General features: G+C 35.7%; 1 protein-coding gene across 1 annotated transcript in view; it reads right to left on the minus strand.

The window, feature by feature from the left end:
* The window catches only part of nAChRalpha4 (nicotinic acetylcholine receptor alpha4), a 191,453-nt gene that overhangs the window by 57,148 nt on the left and 113,646 nt on the right, over positions 1–20,659 (minus strand). Inside the window, exon 5 of the mRNA XM_018512497.1 lies at positions 17,870–18,050. Coding sequence (XP_018367999.1) covers positions 17,870–18,050 — 181 coding nt within the window. The remainder of the gene's footprint in view (positions 1–17,869; positions 18,051–20,659) is intronic.

Genomic DNA, 20,659 nt, shown 5'->3' on the forward strand with positions numbered 1-20,659 from the left:
TGCGTTGAATTTTCATGTTATTCACGTGGTCTCGATAATTGGAGCGACAATTTCTCAATCAGCAATATGCAAGGACATTTTGTCGATCATAGATTGATTGAAGAATAGAGGAACAATCCGACGGACATGTTCAGTGATGCAACGTTAATATTTGTAGTTCCCGAGTTATTTATTTAATTTAAACATTTAAATTTGTCATTTTATTACGATATTTTTTTAAACAGTATTGTACAAACATATTTTTAATTTTGGTGGTCGGAAATAAAAAAAACTTTTAACAAGAATGTTTATATTCAATTTGCACGTGCAGAGTATTGAAAATTTCGTGATTCACAAGATTAATGAACTGATCTAAATCAAATTTTTACGTAAAAGTAGAAAGAATTTTCTAGTCACTGTAGATTGCATTGCTTATTATGGTAATAAGATTCTTGGATTTTTGCAAAGAAGATGGCAATAACGAGGATATGATACCTGAATGATATAAATCGAAAAGAAGAATACATGCATATATATTCGTATCTATGCATGAAATGCATTTATATATGTCACCACAATATTATTATAATCGGAAAAATCTGTATTTTCCTCAATGTCTGCATCTTTCGATAACAATGACTTATATTTAAGAAGAATAACGATTGATTCCCAGAAAAGTATTCTTATTCTTCAAAGAAATGGAAATATAACGTCTGACGGATGTATTTTATCAATAAAATATATAATTGATATGAGACGCTATAACATTTCTTCATAACTTGATCGAAGTAATTAAATATTTCAGTAACTCGTTCGATTCTTCGAAGAAGTATAGAGTTAAGAAGTAATTTAATTTTGTTTAAAATTTATTCTCTAGTTATTTAATTTAAATTCTATAAAAATTAAATTACAGACGTACTTTATATAAAATATAGATAAAAACTGATTAACATACACACACATAGCCTAGAAGAAAATATATAAGTTTTTTCTTTGAAGATAATCAAATGCAGTGAGGACAATGTTTAATGTAAAAAAAGAGCATGTGCTAGTTGGAAATTTTTTGATCCCATGCAAATAAAGTTCTATGAATAATAATAATCTGTGACAGAATAAAAAGTTCTCCGTTCTAAAATATCACCGACGACGTGATACAAATATAATTAATACGTATACATTGTTATTTGTAATTTAATATTAATACTTGATTTAATATTAATAGCAAACTGAATCATATATTCGGCTCTAAATAAATTCCTCTTATTTTGAGAAAATTCCCGTTTATCACATAGATTTTTTACAGCAATTTTCTCAGAGCGATACTTAAACGCTGTCCTCGAGGGAGATAACGTGCGCCAGGCGCATCCTCGAGCACGGCACGTAGCCCGTGGAGAATCGGAGGTGGCTTTATCTGAAAGTCACTAAGCCGTAGCTTCGACGGATGCACGTTTCTATAGTTCGCCTAATTGTGCTAGGTCGGCGACCTGAACGGGGGCCCGTGTGCGAATCAGATTAGATCGTAAGCACCTGCACCCGGGGTGAGCACCGTGCAGTTACGAGAAATTCGTGTGGAGTGGGCTTACAGACCGAGTTTGCAAGCCTGTCTCGGCTGTCTCCCTCTCTGCTCTTGTTATGTATGTACGTATAATCCTCGTTAGGCAACGCCGACCGCAGCTCTCACAATATCCACTTTTTTTTTTCCTTTTCAGACAACACGTTACAAATACCTGTTATTTTGGAATATCAACTGAAGCGATCGGCTTCTGAATGATTCCATTATTTCGCCAATTCTTATTTGAACACAGTAATGAAGATTGTACCAGAAAGAAGACGCATTTTTAAGATTCGGACAAACGGATAAATAACAATTGTGCGAATACACGAACAGTATTCTCTTCCAAGAGAATTTCCGATAAAGTTGTTTTTTAATGTGGATAGTGTGATATCAGAGATACATTTCTTTGTTGTTTCTGAAGAAAAGCGAGAAAGTGACTTAATTCCTTGTGAAAACGAGTTCTACCATATAGAATTCTTTTGAAAAGATGGAACTATTCTACCAGCAACGGGACGAAACTTTTTTCGTAGACATCAGCGAACTTGCTAACGAGTTAGCTGATTTCCAGTCAGATTTCTTAGCTCGAAAGTTTCTCAACCAAACAAAAGCGCGCGCGAAATTATTCTCACGTTACCATAATATTCAATCTGTTGCACTTCCATTTTAACAAAGAAAAACAAAACATTGTTTTCACTCAGCGGGTATGACTTTTCTCTATCGCGGTTTCCGAGTTCCATTTCCTGGAGATTCAGGTGTAATATTTGCAAAACGAAAAGATCACGTTTTTACTTGCGAAATGTATATGCAATGCGAGAAAAAATAAAATTATTATGTAGGATTTAAGTAATCCGCGTTTTCTCAGAATTACTTGATGCTAAACTGAATTATTAATAATTTCGTATTTACGAATTTATCAGCTTAACCCCCAGCTGGTAGGTTACAGTCCATTTAACTAAAAATGTAATTAATTTTTTTAATAATGTTTCATTTAAAAACTTTTTTCTCTGATATTTGATAACTTTGTCTGTTAATATTAAATCTTTTTTCTGTGAAATATTTTTATTTTTTAAAGTTTTTTAATCATATTGACTCAAAACGATATGATGACATATAGTACCTAAACTTAGACAAACCAGCAGGGCTAAAACGATTAAAGATTTTGACGTTTTGTCAGATTACATGTATATAATATTTGCCAATAGACAAAACAATTGTTTTTTAATTTAAGTACATTTGATCAGTTTATAATTCGATATTTCTTTTAATATTATTAAAATGTTATAGCACTGTGAGAATTATCATAACAAACTTTGGGCTGACCTATAGAATCTCAAAAAACAGCTTTTTCCAAAATTTAAAGGAAACTTCTAAACGTATCTAATTTCCGAGAAAATAAACTACGATTTTTCACGATTGTGCTCTAAAAATATAATAACGCTCAATCGTTATTTTATAGACGATAGCTATGAAACACAAAGTACTTCCGGACGACGCGGACGCATGGCTGCTTAACTAACATTAAACAGGCAACAGTGCCACTTTGACGCGAAATGTACGCAGATTGCAATAAAATCTCTCTTTAACCGTTGCAGACGACTCGAACGTAAAGTAAAAGAAGGCACGTAAAAGCGGATCGGTAGAAGACGTTCCCGAGACGTCGACGTTATTTCAAGTGGTAGTGATGTTTTAACAAAGATAAATCTCGCTATGATTGCTCCGAAGTATCCAAGTCAGGTTTGCAATGCCTTTATACGAAGAACACACACCGAAAACACCGAGCGTGCATAAATCATGACGCGAGGTGAAATGCGAAGTACTCGCCGCTTAACCGAGTTCCGAAAACGATGCGAAACCGCGACCTATTTTCCGCGGGGAAAAGAAAGATCACGAGTACCCAATTCAGGGTGGGAAAAACTGGAGGTCCTGGGCTGGTGAATACGGAACTAGAAGTAGAGCAATAGAACCCTCGCAATTTTTCACACCCCGCCGAATTCGACTCGTTGACACGCCCCTGCGTTTCCAGCGCCCACGGCACGTTAGCATAAAGTGCACGATTATCGGAATGTTTCTTGGTTCCGTTTTATTTGTTTGGGTTATAAATGTTTCACTTTGATATTTTTATCTTTTCTATATTAATAATAGATAACTATAAAGAAGATAATATCTGATTTAAAAGATTATATTAAAACATCTCTAATTATAATAGTTGATTAATTTTTAAATAATTTTTTACGTATCTCATTTATTACATGAAAATTAATAAAAATAATTTTTATGATCAGGCAATATTAATTATTGCTACGTTGTTACGTTGTTCTGTTGAATTTTCGATACTTTTAATAATTTCATGATATTATCACATCCTCTATCCACTCGAGAGAGTAGCTTATAAAAATTGAAGAGACATATCCTAAGGGACAAGGCAAACCGAGTTTTCGTAGACCTGGATGGAAGAACGACTGTGTGAATAACATGTTACTTTGGCCCTCAAATTCGGTAGGAGAAGCTATAAAACTACACAGCGACTTTTACGGAATTCTGTCCCTTTGATCGTGACGATCTATCCATAAAATCAAGGCATTCCTTTGGGACGACAGAAAACAGTATAGCTACTTTACTGACTCAAATGTTTTTCTCTAACGATATCGTTGAAGCACAAATTGATACTCTCTGGTATACATATTTATGCGGCACCTTTAACGCCAAACTTACCTACTTGTTTCTGAATTTTAATACTGTTTTCTCTCATATTTTCCTAAATGTGCAGACGTGGTATCTTTTAACCAGCACTCCGTGCAAGTTTTTTAGCAGACGTACAAGGAATATCGATTTAGAATCTTTTTACTCCAAGTAAACATTTTTTTGCATTTGAAGTTATATTTTTAATTAAAAATAAGGTAAGAGAGAGATGAGAGATGTAACCTAATTTCGCAGACTTTGAAAGACTAAAAATGTAATATTAATTATTTTCTAAATTCTTTGGAGTGGAATATTATTCTAAAGAGTAAAAATTGAGCTAATCTTGAAAAAGAGTGGTTCAATTTTCCATCTTTAAGAGTGAGCTTTTACTCTTCACAGCAAGTCATTCTAAAAGTTTTAGACAGTTGGTAAAATGGAACGATTCCGATGTAATAATGACGTACATACATGTAACGATGAACATTATCCCGCGTGTCTATTTGCCGCATGTGTATTTGCCGTTCAATAATTCTCGTCAACTGTGGTGTAATGGTAATACGGATAAGTTCAGGCAGTAAATTGGACGTTGGATGGTAAACGGAAATTGGCAGTCCGGTCCTTTCTCTAAATCTCGGCGATAAATCCGGGCTATTAAACCGGTAAGCCGTTTACGCCGCGATGCACTACGAGAATGGCGTAAAAGACGTTTTCTCCACACCTGCCGTGTCCCGAGCGACACGTTTATTGCCCCTCTTGTTGCGTTACATTCACACTTGCAGCCCTTCTAGAGACAGAAAGCTTTCCTAGCGCGCAAGCACATTAACGCTTTCCTACGCGCAACAACACATCGAGCTTGCGGTACTTGGCTTTTACTATCGCATAACGCACACTTACATACACCCAACAATAATATAAACATACATATTTATGTTTTGGGAGAGTGTCAATGGATCGTGTTGAGTAAATGGATAGTGTTAAGTAAACTGCTTCTCTACGGGATGGTCCGAAACTTTCACGCGATGGAGCATCTAATATTATAAGGAAGAAATATGCGAACATCACTAAAATGCGATACCTTCTAATAGACGCTAACTAACTTTTCACTTCTAATGAAGTTTGATCATTCCGTTTGAATTTTCGTTAAAATTCACGACTTTCGCGAGCAATATTTTGGATGTCCATTGTGTTCTGCAGTTTGACCCACGCCGGAATTTTATTAGAGAACGACACGAAAATATACGTGTGACTTTAAGGTGCCTGGTAGTTTCGGAACAGCCTGTACATGTATACCGAGTGTATGCCATGTGAAATTCCGTGTACTTTGCGGAATATATACGTGCGAAACGTGTGCGTGTACGTGTGAGTGTGTGAACTGCATGTACAACTTTTGGCTGCAACCGCGGCGCGATCTCTTCTTTTAATCTTCCCGCCGCGTCGCAGTCATCCACGAGAAAGATCACAAAACTTACTGTACAGCAGAACTTGCTGGAAAGACTACGATATTAAACTCTGTATGTAAAAGAGTCTCCTTTTTTAGTGAATGCTTTGGTTCTTTTTCTTGCGTACAAGGTGTCTTAAATTATATTGTTACATTTGACTCGCACATTCTTTGATGAACTTGAAGTTAATCTTATCGAAGTTTATGGAAATATCAATTCTTTCGCGAGACTGTTTAATTTTTCACTCTATTAAATACTTCGTTAACTCAGAATTCATATTAAAATTGCGTGAATTGTCGATATTTTCGCCAAAAATCGATTCCAAATTTGTTTAATTCGATTGTAAATCTCGACGGCTTAATTTCACCTTGTGCTCGTGTTAGCAATATCTTTACGTAATTATATCCTTTTCAAAAGAATAAGAAAGATAGTGACAACACATGACGTAGTCAAACCTATTAGGAAGTAAAAATGATATGCGCCATACATACGCATTTATGCTCGCATATCTTACATAAAGCTAAGCCACTTCTGATTGCATCGAGAGCACCGCGGGAAATGCATTTTCGGCATGACACAGTAAAGTATACCCGTGTATATGCGTATCTGTGTATATGGATGTATATCGCGTCTGTGTACGTGTAAGTGTGTGATAAAAGCGAAACGTACAAAAGGCGCCAACGCCACTATGGAAAGTCGAGCCCCCATGGAAAAGGTATAAAATTCGTGTGCATTATTCGAAAAGGAATAACGTCAATCGCCACTTTCGATATATAAAAATCGAATCGACATATATGTATATACATATATCAATTTGATTTCTTCTCTTATTTGTTCACGTCATCCGTAAGTCTAGATCTACAATAGGTGTTTTAAGCCTTAAGCTATAAGAAATGAATGAATCACAATTAATTATTCTCCTCGCATTCGATTGTAATTAGTCAATTTCTTACGGCTTATAAGGCTTAAACCCATTCTACAATTGCGAAACCGTAGTAGTAAGTGGTGTGGTTGTAAGGATTGACCAATCACAGTCAAATATTCGACCATCATTAGTCAATTCTTACAACTACAATCACTTACAGCTACGCTTACGCAATTGTAGAATGGGCTTAAGGAGAATTCGACTGTGATCAATTCTTACGATTACAATCATTTACAATTACGTTTACGCAATTGTAGAATGGGGAATTGTAGAACTCTTAAACACAATCGTACAATCAGGTTAATATTAAAGGCCTAGATAACAGAGATGCGACATTGAAGGGTATGGTCTGATTGGCTGTCTAAATCACGTGATCAGAGCGCTATTTTAATTCATTACTGCGTATAATTAGAGTCCTAGGACTCTAAGTATAGAGTCTAATAACGTATGTACGTATAATGTATATACTATTTAAATACATACTATAAGTACGTACTATGCTTTCTTCTTTTTCTAACAATATAACTTTCCTCGTGTAATGCATCAGCTTATAAAAGTGCCTTTTTATGCCGACGCTCGACGCTCATTTTCGGCGTCAAAATAAGTCACGTGATAGAAATTGGCGAATATCAAGCATCAATTTTGAGAGAGAGAGAGAGAGAGAGAGAGAGAGAGAGATCTTGTGATTTATTTTGACGCTGAAAACGAGCGTCGAGCGTCAGCATGAAAAGGCACCTTATGGTTATACTCAAAGACATAGAGAATGGACTGCGCGATCCGTATCTAAGTAATGTATCAAATGTGGTCGACAATAATGAAAGAGAGGGACCGTGGGAGACGGCCAATCTCCCTCTCATTCTCTCTCCCATTATACCATTGAATGGAAAGAGATAGAAATGGCCATTTGCCACGGTCCCTCTCTCTCATCCCTATCGATCATTTTGACACACGTATCGCGCAGTCCATTCTCTATGTCTTTAACTCTCTCCCATTATACCATTGAATGGAAAGAGATAGAAATGGCCATTTGCCACGGTTCCTCTCTCTCATCCCTATCGATCATTTTGACACACGTATCGCGCAGTCCATTCTCTATGTCTTTGCTTATACTGAATTAAAATGTCAATGACAATCTAACCCAACCGACGCAATGTCGCATCTCTGTTATCTAGGCCTCTAGTTAAGATGTGTTTCGTCTAAGGCCCATTTCTACCAGGGTAGATTAACTTTAATCTTGGTTTAATTTACTCTTTATCATCTTCTAGTTCTAAAAATTAGAAAAAGATAAAGGGTAAATTAACTTGAAATGAAATTTAATCTATATTGATAAAAATGGACATAAGAGGATGTAAAGTCCACGCAGCCATTTCTTACGATCACTTCTTACGATTTCTTTTTATAGTCGTTCAATAGGTAGGTACGATAAATGATAACGTTCGCATTGGTTTCGGTTCCTCGATAAAAAAAGACACAGAGAAACGCCTGAGGCGGACGATCGTAGTAATATAAAAACTCTCTCCTTCCTACCCTTGATCCTTCTCTCCTTAGATTAGTGCGACTCAAAATAGTCTGATTTACGAGCGTTCAATAATAACAGAAATTGCATCGGACGCGTTATCGATTATCGCAATTCGATGCACTCAACTGGATACTCCGACTTGTTTTTAGATAGATCGTAAATTGACGTAATGATGGACATGAGCTTGAGACGCGCTTCGTTATATTTTCGGAACTTGTAAATTGATTGATTAAATCTAATTCATTCGTGAATTTCTATTTTAATAAAAGTTATATGTGATTAGCATTAAGGGAATCGCACATCGATACTTATCTTTGATTAAATATAATAATTTACAATTGTTTCCTTAAAATCATTTGCAACGACATTCATTACGTCTGTTTATATATTTACTGTTACTCTAAACATTTTTTTTCGGTAACATTACACGATAGTTTTTTCTTTACGCTCCTTTAGATCCAAAGGTGTAAATCTCAGTTACGAAATCTCGTAATTCCGGAAATGCGGATATTACAAAAGAGAGAAAGACACGGAAAAGCTTTTTTCAAAGGTACTTTACGAAAGTGTAGGGAAAAAACAATACATTCTACAATTGCGAGCTTTTCCTGTAATGGCTGTAATTGTGAAAAACTCTCACAACGTTTTTAGTTACTAATACAACAGTGTTAACAAGTTATTATTCTAACTATAAAATAAAAGTCTAAATTTCATGTAATAAGTTTTCGTAATTAGTATAAGTCGATTTATAAATTATAAAAATTTAAAAAAAGATAAATAGATTCCAGCTCACACACATCGTTTAAATAATAATACATATTTTGTCAACGTCACGATTTGATCGTGACAGTAACGCTCTTATATTTTCTGTGTCAAACAATTGATTTCAAGAAACGTGATGCGTAACGAACGAACATAAATTCATATGAATTAATCCGGTATGCTCTGTAGAATAACAAATATCTATTGAAGAGAATAATTTAACGCTAGGATCGAATCGAATTAAAAAGACCTTTCGTGAAAAGCCAGCTGATTTCCACAGAGACATTGGATTCTATCCTACACACGGCCATTGTCGCCGCTAGGATGACGGAGGTGTGCGCGTGGCACAGCTTGGCTGTACATTCTAATGCCAAGTGACAGGATTTCACGCTAGGCGTGCGATCGACGTATCACGATCCTGATGGCACATAAGGTCGATGGTAGTCGACGGCGTGTCGCGTTCGGTTCAGTCCCGTCCCGTCGCGTCGTTTCGCATCGGTTGGTAGCGCGTCGGTTGTTCCGGCAAATATCGGACTGCGCTCTGACCCGGTCACGTTGACATGAACCACTCAACAAGTCAACGACTCGCCGCTGCTAAGTTAAAGCCGCGAAAGCACTATACTTTCCCCTAAGGGCCTTTTAAAGGGGATGCGCCCTTTCCGCGCTCATACGCGACCGGAATTCCCGTTTCCCGATGAATATCTTGCGTTGCGGCCGTTGTGGAAAGGACCCTTTTGGACCGGAAGTCGGGTTCTTTCACGACACAAGTTAGTGCGGGTAGTCGCTATTGCTGTTTTATTTCGAGTTTAAGTGAAAGTTATGAAAGCGCTCGTAAAAGTCATATGAAAGAGTTCGCGGAACGTTGCCATTTTTCAATCTTTATACGGCTTCATAAAAATATACTGCATATAAATAACATTTTACATATAAATTGCAGTTATGGCATTGATCGGAGAGTTGCCAATTTTTGAATGGTTTATATACTTAAAAATGTTTTAAACGTTGTTGAAGCGTATAAAAAATAATGCCTCCAACATAGGTAGCTGTCCCTATTAGTGCGTCTTTGAGCCAACGTGCTTATTAATGAATTGATTATTAAATATTGTAACTTTAAATTTATCTGCTTGTCAGAATCAATATCGGTTTTTCAATATTTTTTTCTTATAATATTTTTTTAATCTAAAAAATGTTAATATTTTATAAAGTTTTTAATAAAAATAAAGAAAATTTTTGTCCCTCTATTAGAGCGCTCTTTCAAGAGATGATGGCCCTATTAATATATTCCCTATTTGTGTGTCTATTTCCATTTGATTCATTTTAACATAATAGTTACTAAAACAGATGATAGATGCAATCTAATTGTTTCAATTAATATTACATACATCATTATTTTTATTGTACTTACTATTTCAATGTACATTCATAATATAACCCTCTCAGCTTTAATATAGACCACACTAATAGCGACAAGCTTAAAATTTTACGGTATTACTGAACTCACATAAATTCCTCTATAAATTATCTGATATGCATTTTTCGACAAATTTACAATATTTTACTATACTTTACTATACTTTAATAGAGTTGAAAAATAAAATATTATCTTTGATATACATTAATTTCTATTAAATTAATAATTTAATTTAATAAAAAAATTTAATAAAAAAAGTGAATTCACATATACATATATTAATTTAATAATGTACAAAAAATTCAAAAAGTTTTATTTTTGTCAGCAATTGGATTTGAATTTATAGATGCTGAAAAATAAAAAATCTGCCCAATCAATATACTGAATGTGAATACATATCTACAAACGAAAAAAAAAAACAAAAAGAGTACAATAAATATGCATAGATATCTCTATGAATATTCATAAGTAACATTTGTTTTGTTATACGTGTGCATTTCAGGAAAACATCGCTTTTTCGCGGACAGGCTCTGTGTATTAAAAAGTCCGCCGTCTAATCTATAAAAAAATTTCTGTATTCTTTGATAAATACTGTAAGTTGCAATTATTAAAAAATATCCTATTTATTTAGCGCAATGTGTTTAATGGAAACGGCTATTATCAGCGCGTTTTAAGAATATCAACTGTAATTTCGTTAAGGAAATACGTAAAGGATACGCGTTACATCAGGATATGTTTTCATTTTATTTCATTACATATCGAGTTTCGAGGTATAACCGGATTTGAGGCGAGTGATGGTGTCGCGTATTGGAAAAGGAATTATTGCGAAAGGTCTTAATTAGTGACGCGAACGAAGCGTATAACTCCGCTTCACTTATTAATTTCATCATCGGTCATCCCGATATTGTGCGCTGTTGTCACGCATTGTGTCGCTAGAAATATAATTTGTCGATGCGAGACAATACACGTTATCACAGACCGTTGGTTACGAAGTTGCGACAGGCGCGTTAAATAAGATTAACGAATCAGACGGTTTTGATCCCATTGGATATCATTTAATTTCTTCATGTTCTTTACAAGCGCTCCTCTTTCTCTCTTTTTCTATGACGAATAGTAGATAGATGTACCAATAAATTGATTAACGAAAATGCTTTTACATTCTTCTTCTTTAGCAAACGTGTAATTATACTTCCGTGATCGTAAATCTTGGAAATGTAACTTATGTTCTAGTAAGGCCAAGTCGTAGAAATCTCTTTCATAATTTTTCTCGCACTCTCTATGAAGCTTACTTCCGAGTTCGATAAGATTTATTGCGAATTCAACTACTTGGCTGCGTTGTGCACACCGGTGCACACTAAAGGCCATCGCACACAGATTTAGTCTTGACCGATGAAACTTCAAGCATAAATCCTGCGAACAATATGGTAACTCAGGCTGAACAGCTCGATGGTCAAGATGATAATACGCCTTTGCCAATATTACCATATGACTTTATATCAATTTGCTTATATCAATCTGACTTTTCACGTGCTTAATATGATATCAATGAGTTTAGTCAAATTTTTCCATCGGATTGTTACAAAAATAGCGAAATAATCTCGCGCGTTTATACGTAAAATTTATTTTACCGGAATAATTTCAATATCTTTTCAATAAATACGCTTCTCCCTTTACACCGATATACCAATCGCATAGCTATAAAATTGCTCCGTTGTCTCGTACAGAGCTGTCTATATTGATTTCTGATCCAAACGACCTGCTACTTCGATTGAAAAGGAAGAGAAGCGAGCAGCAGCTGAACACGGAATGGGGACTTTGCAGGAATTCAGGAAATTGAATTATTATCGTCTGTTCGTTTCGAAACTCGCGTGTGTCCGTCTCGAATGACTGACCCAGCAATAACTCGCACAGAGCTGCGGAATTTCCACGGACAATCGACGTCGCAGTAGAGCGGATAAATATCGGGACCACCGGAAATCGTTTGGTCGCGATATTCGATCGATCGAGCGTAACACGCGGTTCATCCAGATATATATATATATATGTGTGTGTGTATATATATTTTTTATTATGAACACGCGAAACCGGCCTACGCGGATTAATCAAAATAGCCAAGTCGTAATTATTAACAAAGAATACTAGAAATTTAAAATGCCTATTACGGCGATTCGAAGCTGAATCTTCATTGCTTTAAATAATTTAATCTTGAATTACTAATATACACTATATATGTACTTTAGATAATATTTTTCGCAATAAATTTATTAACAGTTTCAATATATTAACATCTTTATAATATGATGCTATAGGTAATATTTTTCGCAATAAATTTATTAACAGTTTCAATATATTAACATCTTTATAATATGATGCTTGATGGTAGCATCAAATTATTAAATTGCTTGTCAATTTAATTCGCGATTATTAGAGTAGTTATATATTTAGATTAGAATAGTGTACAACAGCTTTAATGTGCACTGAGTGCGCACTAGTTCTGCCAATGAAAAACGCTATTAATTGCGTTTATAGTTCGGAAAAACAATTTGAAAAAACTACAATATGGTATATATGAAAGTACATACATAGTGTGTATTAGTAATTTAAGATTGAATTATTTAAAGCAATTAAGATCCAGCTTCGACCGTAATAGGCATTTTAAATTTCTAGTATTGATTGTGTTTCTCATATATACGGTCTAAAAAAAAAAATAAAGATTCTTAATATTCAATATAACAAAGTTATACAACCAGTGATTCACGAAACGTGTTAATTATATAATTTATAATAAGTCTGTATTTAAAAAAAAATAAAATAAAATACATTACATCACGCGATATTTTCACGCCTCAAATATTTTTATGACATACTAGAATGTCTATTCGAGACATCTCGTATATTCTAATCATTATCGAGTATACCACGGCGCGATGGACTATTAATGGCATCATTATAGAACGAACAACCAAATTATTCGTTGATGGGTCACGCGGACGAGGGAGCGCACTGACCCCGTGCAACTATTTTATTTATGCAATGTGCAAATTGTTCGATTTTATGCGCCACTATATAATTACGCGGGTTCTCTATGCATTGAATAGAACAGTTGCATTTTGTACGAATGTTACTCGAAACATTAACAAGGAGAATGTTAAAAAGGGAATTTCTGATTTTCTTCATTTAAAGATGTAATTGAAAGAATAGTGTAGTTCTTTTTTTTTGTACATTTTGATGTATGGGTACAATAAAATTATTAAAAAGTTTGTAACGTTTGGGAAATACATCAAAAATTGAACACGGTTTCAAACATGGCGCATTTATTTAAATTTTAATATTCTTGCTTAATTTTCGAGGTATTTCCCAAATGCCACAAATTTTTTAATGACTATTGTACTCAAGAGGTCAAAATCTACAAAAAACACGTCGATTTTTTTAAACAAAAATCGACTCTTTTTTATATTCTTTATATTTTAAAGAGTTAGGGGCTGCGCACAAAGACTAGAAAACAGAGAACAGAGGATAAAGATTCAATCTATTAGAAACTCTGTATTCCATAGTACATGATTTCTGATAGAAATTCTTATTCTCTATTCCCAGTTCCCTATTCTTTTGATTATGCACAGCCGCTTATGATAAGAAAATGGTAGCAGCTGGAATCAATTTACGAGGGTCACGACGCTAAGAGCGGAAACAAATTACTCGCGATTTTATATTAGGACGTTAGATCTGTCAGCCGCCACTCGATCTCTTTTTGCAACTTGAGCTTTATTTTATGTACCATCTGGTGACACCAGAAGAGACGAAGCCGACTCGATTGGCATATATATGCGCGGGAATGAGCGCATAGAAGCCGCGTACGTGCACTGGAATATTGATCCATTCTTTATCGTAGCAATAAAGCATGCTCGCAGGAGGAACACGGAGAGACGATACGCGAAAAGTCGTATTATCTCGCGATGCACGACTGGAATTGTCCGATAAACGAAAGTGAATGAAGTACTGCGCACTGTGCACGTTCGCAAGTATTTTTTGCATATTTTTTTCTCACGATTACGCAATTTGTCGAATTGATTTTCTCCGTGAATGAAAGTTGCGAATAGTTCCCGAATTATCAATTGAATGTCAAAAAATGTTTAGTGGCATTGGAAAAATTCTAATTATAAAGGTTGCAAATTGGACTTTTGAGTAAGCTTCGTTGTCGAAAGGATATGTGTCTATTATATCGTTTTATCGGTCTGCGAGATACAATACGACGATTTGTCCTGCAGAATATAGCGCTTCGGTTAGCGCGAGCCTCGTATAATCCGATTGGCGGGACTAACGAGCGATACGTCGCTGCAAAAAGCGTGGAAATTCTGCAACGGAAAGTTTTAACGATGTAACCATGGGAAAATGTGCGGAACTTACGAATGAGCAGTGGATCAAAGAGGACACGCACGCACTAAATAAACATGGACGTCGAGACCGTATTTATGTCCGAGCGCGTAAATTGTTTTGGAGCGATATTAATAATATTATTATCATCATAATTGTAGATTTGTAAGCCTTGTCTTGTAAGCGCATGGTAAAGTTGCAAATGTGCGATGTAATGTAAAATTATAGAATTTTTTGCGTATATGTTTTAATTAATCATGCTTCATATAGTGACTAAAAACAATGCCTTACATGATAGTTTAATACATATTGTACTTGAACATTAAAAAGTGCATTAATTGAAATCGCTATTTGAAACGAGAAATAATAAAGATTTTCTTGATATCAATCCAAAAGCTCGTGCATAATGCTCTGGAGTCTTTTTAAAAAGCAGCAAAAGCGTCGTCTCTGCTTTAGAAATTTATACTGTATTTATTCTGCTGCTAAGTGACTTTTAATATAACATAGTAGAATGCAGTAAATTGCTCTTAAGAAAGGGAGACACTTTACATCCAGTTGTATTCCTTTCGCGGCGGACACAAATATTTTAATCACGAAGGAAAAATTCAAAAAGCTCTGCGGCGCGCGGTTGGTGACTCTTTGCCGTATCGATCGCGTCTCGATCGTCCTACTTTTCCCGCGGGCTCGGTCTAGACAAGTAAATTGCGTTGTCGACGCGTTTAATTGCGCGCTCAACTCGGATCAGCTGGTCAAATTAGCAATCGAGTCCATGTGATACGATTGATAAAATAACGAATCGCCGTTTGAATACTCGTTTAATAGATATCAAACTAAATACTGGATATATTGGAGGAATCCGTATATTCAATCTATTTTGTTTCAGAATAAATTACGAATTTCTTTTCTTGATCACCTTGCCCAACTGTATACACTTCAATTACAATCCTTCGCAAAAATGTACTTTTATATTGTTTTGGGAATATTGTAAAATGGAATTTTGCGTACACAGTTATTATTAGACAATAAAGTTGCAAGAAATAGAACGTTATTCGCGCGAAAATAAATTTTAAAATAAATTGTGTTTCTCTTGAATAAACAGGAAACGATCAACATCCTAGAATAGTAAGTTTATTGGAATAAATATGACAATGTATAATTTAAGGAAAATTTGTTAATAAACAGATTAAGGATTTCAAACTTTGCACTAATTATTTTTGATGATTTATTGTTTCCTACTTACACAAGAAACTGTGTGATTTTCTTTCCGTTTTGTTCTTATTAAAACATTTGGCGATAAGTGGACGAATGTAGACGTTGTTGTGAGGTGACAATTCTTGTAATTGCCGCACAAGAAGAAACAGAGTGTCTCCCAGTGACTGGGTTCAGCAGAGAAAACAGCTTTGCAACTGTTGTAAAATTCTTGAATATGATTGGTCTTGCCCGTAGTCCCTCATTGGATCTAAATGTGTAAACCAATCATATTGAGGAATTTTACAACAGTTGCAAAGCTGCTTTCTCTGCTGAACGTAGCCAGTGTCCCCATATTGGCACAACCGGATGCGTGTGGCTGTCTTTCGTTTCATGTGTCATGATGTGCCGATTTTTGTCGCGACATTTTATACCTTTCCCACGTGTGTCGAGTAGTGACGCTCTGTGTTTTGTAAAGAGAACAAGCTAGAGAAACAAACAGCTAGAATCCACAACCGGCGTATCGACAACAGTTTCGTAATCGTGGCTTTAGCGTTCTCCAAATTCGGCTGCTGAATATTGCAAATGGCAAAAAACGAGGCGCGACTGACCGGAAGCGGATATTTGCTCCCTTCGGCGTGTGTATCGTGATCGAGATATCCTTTGAATCAACGTATATAGTTTTTTTTTCTTTGTCGAAGCGAGGATCGGAGAGATTATGTCCTTTTCGTATTTGACGGTTTTTTGCAATAAATATTATATATAATATATTTTTATAATAAATTTGATATATTACTCACAAATAGATATAAAAATTATTACATTACATAATTATCATAAATTTACGAAATAAAATTTTTATGATACCAAAGAAAAGATTTGTTAAAATGAAAAGCAATCGAATAATAAATTAAATATATTGATCGTCAAAAATGTCAGAACAATACACTAGTGATTATACCTACATAACATGTTCTTATATTCTCTTTATTTTAAGTAATCTTTGCAGAAATCGATTTATACTAATTGCGCGTATCGATTTGTTATTTTTCAAAATATGAGGAATACAATGACACGTAAGATATTGTATTATTAGAGAAATGGAGAGCATTGAAGTCTGTTCTTATCTCATTTACTACGTCTTTCTAATCAGGAATAAATTTAGTGCAACGGGATCTATCGCTAAACAAACGTTAACGGTGCGATCCCATCCGACATGTAACGGTAAATCTCTCGAATTGCCCGTACGTGCACTCCATTACAGTCTGACATAGTGGACATCGGATAAGCTCGTCGATCCTCGCCTAGACAGCAAACACGAGCAGCAACTGACGGATGCGTTTAGGTGACTCGCGAGCCCGCCGATTTCTCGAATACACCGTATGTAGAACGATATGAAAATGAGCCGACCACGCGTCGTACCACGATGGAATGATGGTCAATAAAATAAACACTGCAGTCCACACCACGTAACAATATCCAAATATATGCACACATATATAGGGTGTCCCAGGTGCCCCATATTCTTGTTTTATCTATATTTACGAATTTCTCGACCAATTTGGAGTAGATCTCTCTGACAATTTCAAAATACCAACCAAGTTCTAATTATTAATAAAAGCGATATTAAGCAAGCAATATTGAGCACACGCGAACAATAATTCATATTTCATTCGATTTCAATAATTTTTATTCGAAGAATAATTATAAAGATATCATTGTTAAAATTTTTTCTAAAATAAGATCAAGTCCAAATTGGTGAAGAAATACATACAGGGAATGCAGAGTATCCGGCGCACCCTGTATACATGCGTAGACGGATGAATATAAATATACGTAATAAATATATCACGTGACGTCCAAGATTAGCGCATCGCAGGAACGATTACGGGTGTCAAGGAGGCATTCTTTGACAAAGAGAACACAAAATGGAAAACGAGCTAAAGGATAACGTTAGAGTAGACCGATGATGAGCAAGTATTCTCGAGACTAAATGCTTGAAGACTGCGGTTCTCGTGCTCGTTGCGTTGTGGTAATGCGGCACCTTAAAGCCGTCATAGGTCCAGGAGCCTAACTTCAAAACACAGGTCTGTACGTCGTAGGGAAAGAACTCAACGTCGATGGAGCAGGAAGATTTATATACGGCCGGCGGTTGCCACACGACCAATCCCGAATGGTAGACCGTGGCCTTGGTCATCAGCGTCACCTCGTAGTTCCCGTCGGCGCTGGAATCACCGAAGAAACGAGCCGAGCGTGATCACGATTGGCTCGGAGAGAAGGTCTCTGGATGCTGCCATCCTATCTCTCCTTCCTCTTTTCTTCGTTCCCTCGCTATTCTTCAGTCTTTCTCGATATCGACTTCACATGTATCGATAAAATGAATCTTGTTCACGTTTATACCGTTTATACCGGTGTTATCATGATACTTTCACTATTCACTACTTTGCGAAACGTTTCTTCCAATTGTCCTGAAGAGACTTCGAAACGGAAATCCGATATATCCGACTGACTCGCGAGATCGATAACTTCGGAAATAACGCGGATTCGTGTTTCAACCTCATTCGAGAGAGAAGTTGCTAACGTCTATTGACTTTGCCTTTGATAAAAGCGAAAATCACGCGATTAAATGTTTTTCTCTTTAGAAATAGGATTTTAATCGAAATGATAATATTGATTGTTCTACCGTTCTGAGAGAAAGAATACTCAATTGAATATTGTGTCATGTTTGATTTACGTTGATTCACTGCCTCATGATAAATATGATCGCGTTATCTCGGACTATATGGCAGCATCCGACTTATGGGGTGATTTTCGGAACTCGTGTTCTCTCTCGATCGTTGGAGACCAACGCGACGAGCCAATCGTCTGTGATCTACTCTACGCTTAGGATCTATATGATCGCCGTCTCGGAGACGCATCCCGTACGGAGCCGTGTCGGATCCGCGTCTCGGACGTTCGGCGGGCTAATTGGAAACTCAATTAATTGTTCGAGGGCTCGAGGGAGTTGGTCGGGAAGAAGGGGCACGACTTAACGGCTACCATGCGAATTTACCTTGAAGCCGTCATAGGTCCACGAACCGAACTTGAGGACGCAGGTCTGCTCGTCGAATGGGAAGTATTCCACGTCGATCTCGCAGGATGACTTATATATGGCCGGCGGCTTCCACTCGACCAATCCTTGACTGTAGATTGTGGCCTTCGTGGCCAAGGTCACCTCGAAGTTGCCGTCCGCGCTGCGAGCGAGCACATTAGTGGTTCTGGGCGCTGCGGCGGTCGAGCTTACTTTGTACTTCCGATTCGATACCAAGCCGTCTTTTTTGTTTTTTTCTTTTTTTAAAATTTATTTCTGTACGTGTGTGTATGTGTATGCATATGCGTTTTAATGTGATTGACGGTATCTTCTAAATAAGTAAATAAATCTTACTTGAACGTAACAAATCTGTTAGTCTTTCTGCAGGCGTTTCATCAGCACACAATCGACGGTAAAATAGATCCGCGCGAATAAAAGTGATCTTTCTGAGAATTGACGTAACTTTAAACTCGGATGTAGAATTATCTGGTTCGAAGCGTTTCTCAAAATCAGATTGGATTATCGCACAGGCTCTTATTTCGATCCACTAACAATAAGTCTGAAAGCTGAGGCACGTCAATAATCTGGCTTTACGAGTTAATAGAATCTAACAGTTTATTGTTTCTTTTTTATTATTATTCTATTCGTAATTTGGGCAAAGAAAAAAAGTTTTACTTCAGCGTTAATAAATATTTATGTATCTCAATGTTCAACTTATTAAAGGTGACCGGATCTTATATGACCTATAATACCAAATATGACCTATTTGCTATTTGTTGGTAATTACATGCTGAATTCAACATATAGTACTAAGTTCAGACTGTCCGTCCTCTCTACTCGATCGCATCAATTTATTGCTCAATTAATTTATATTATTATCAGTAAAGCAAAATGCAGAATGCCGTTGTCATGATGTAATATTTCGTACGTAATTAATTGCTTCCTCTAACCACCATATGGTTGTTAATTTCCATAGTTCATATTATTGTAAACAATATTAAATCTCACAGGACCGTAAATCACATATAAACGTATTAAAGCTCTAGATATACCAAAGTAGCGCAATCCTTTTATCTGAATCGAAATGCCGACAATCTTCCTATTGGCTATTTCGACCGCCATTTTGGACCTAGTGGCCTGTAGACCAATAAGTGTTTAGTATTATTGGTATATGATATTAATAAGTCGAAAATGGAGGACCTTTGCGTTACTTTGGTATATCTACATTTAGACCGTATATGTGAGAAACACAATCTATAGAAAATAAATGCCTTAAACGCAAATTTTACTTAACTACTGCAGTAATATCACGAGTTAAATTGGCTAGCAATTTAACAATTGGTGTTTTTACGTATCTTAATAATGCTGAATGACGATATTCGTTTTAAGATGCGTAAGAGCATCAAATTGTTAAATTGATCAATTTAATTTGGATATTACTGCGATAGTTTAACAGAGTTTACGTTTTAAAAAATCATTTTGGCGCGCATTTTAAAGGACTATATACATAGTAGATATATAAATTTACTCAGAATTATACAAGTACTTAAGATCCAGCTAATCGTTTAAGGCATTTATTTCCTATAGTTATATTATTGTAACATTGTATTTACAACACTGTATTTAGTTCAAATTTTTATTATATCCATAATTTTATCTATAACCAAAGAGAAGAAATTTTGTATAAAGTAGAACTAATATGGTCAACCTAGACATTCTAAGGCCCGGTTTTCCATTATCAATTTAACTTGTAGGTATGCTTAA

The sequence above is a fragment of the Trachymyrmex cornetzi genome, unplaced genomic scaffold, assembly GCF_001594075.2.
Source record: "Trachymyrmex cornetzi isolate Tcor2-1 unplaced genomic scaffold, Tcor1.1 scaffold412, whole genome shotgun sequence".
Taxonomy (NCBI): Eukaryota; Metazoa; Arthropoda; class Insecta; order Hymenoptera; family Formicidae; genus Trachymyrmex; species Trachymyrmex cornetzi.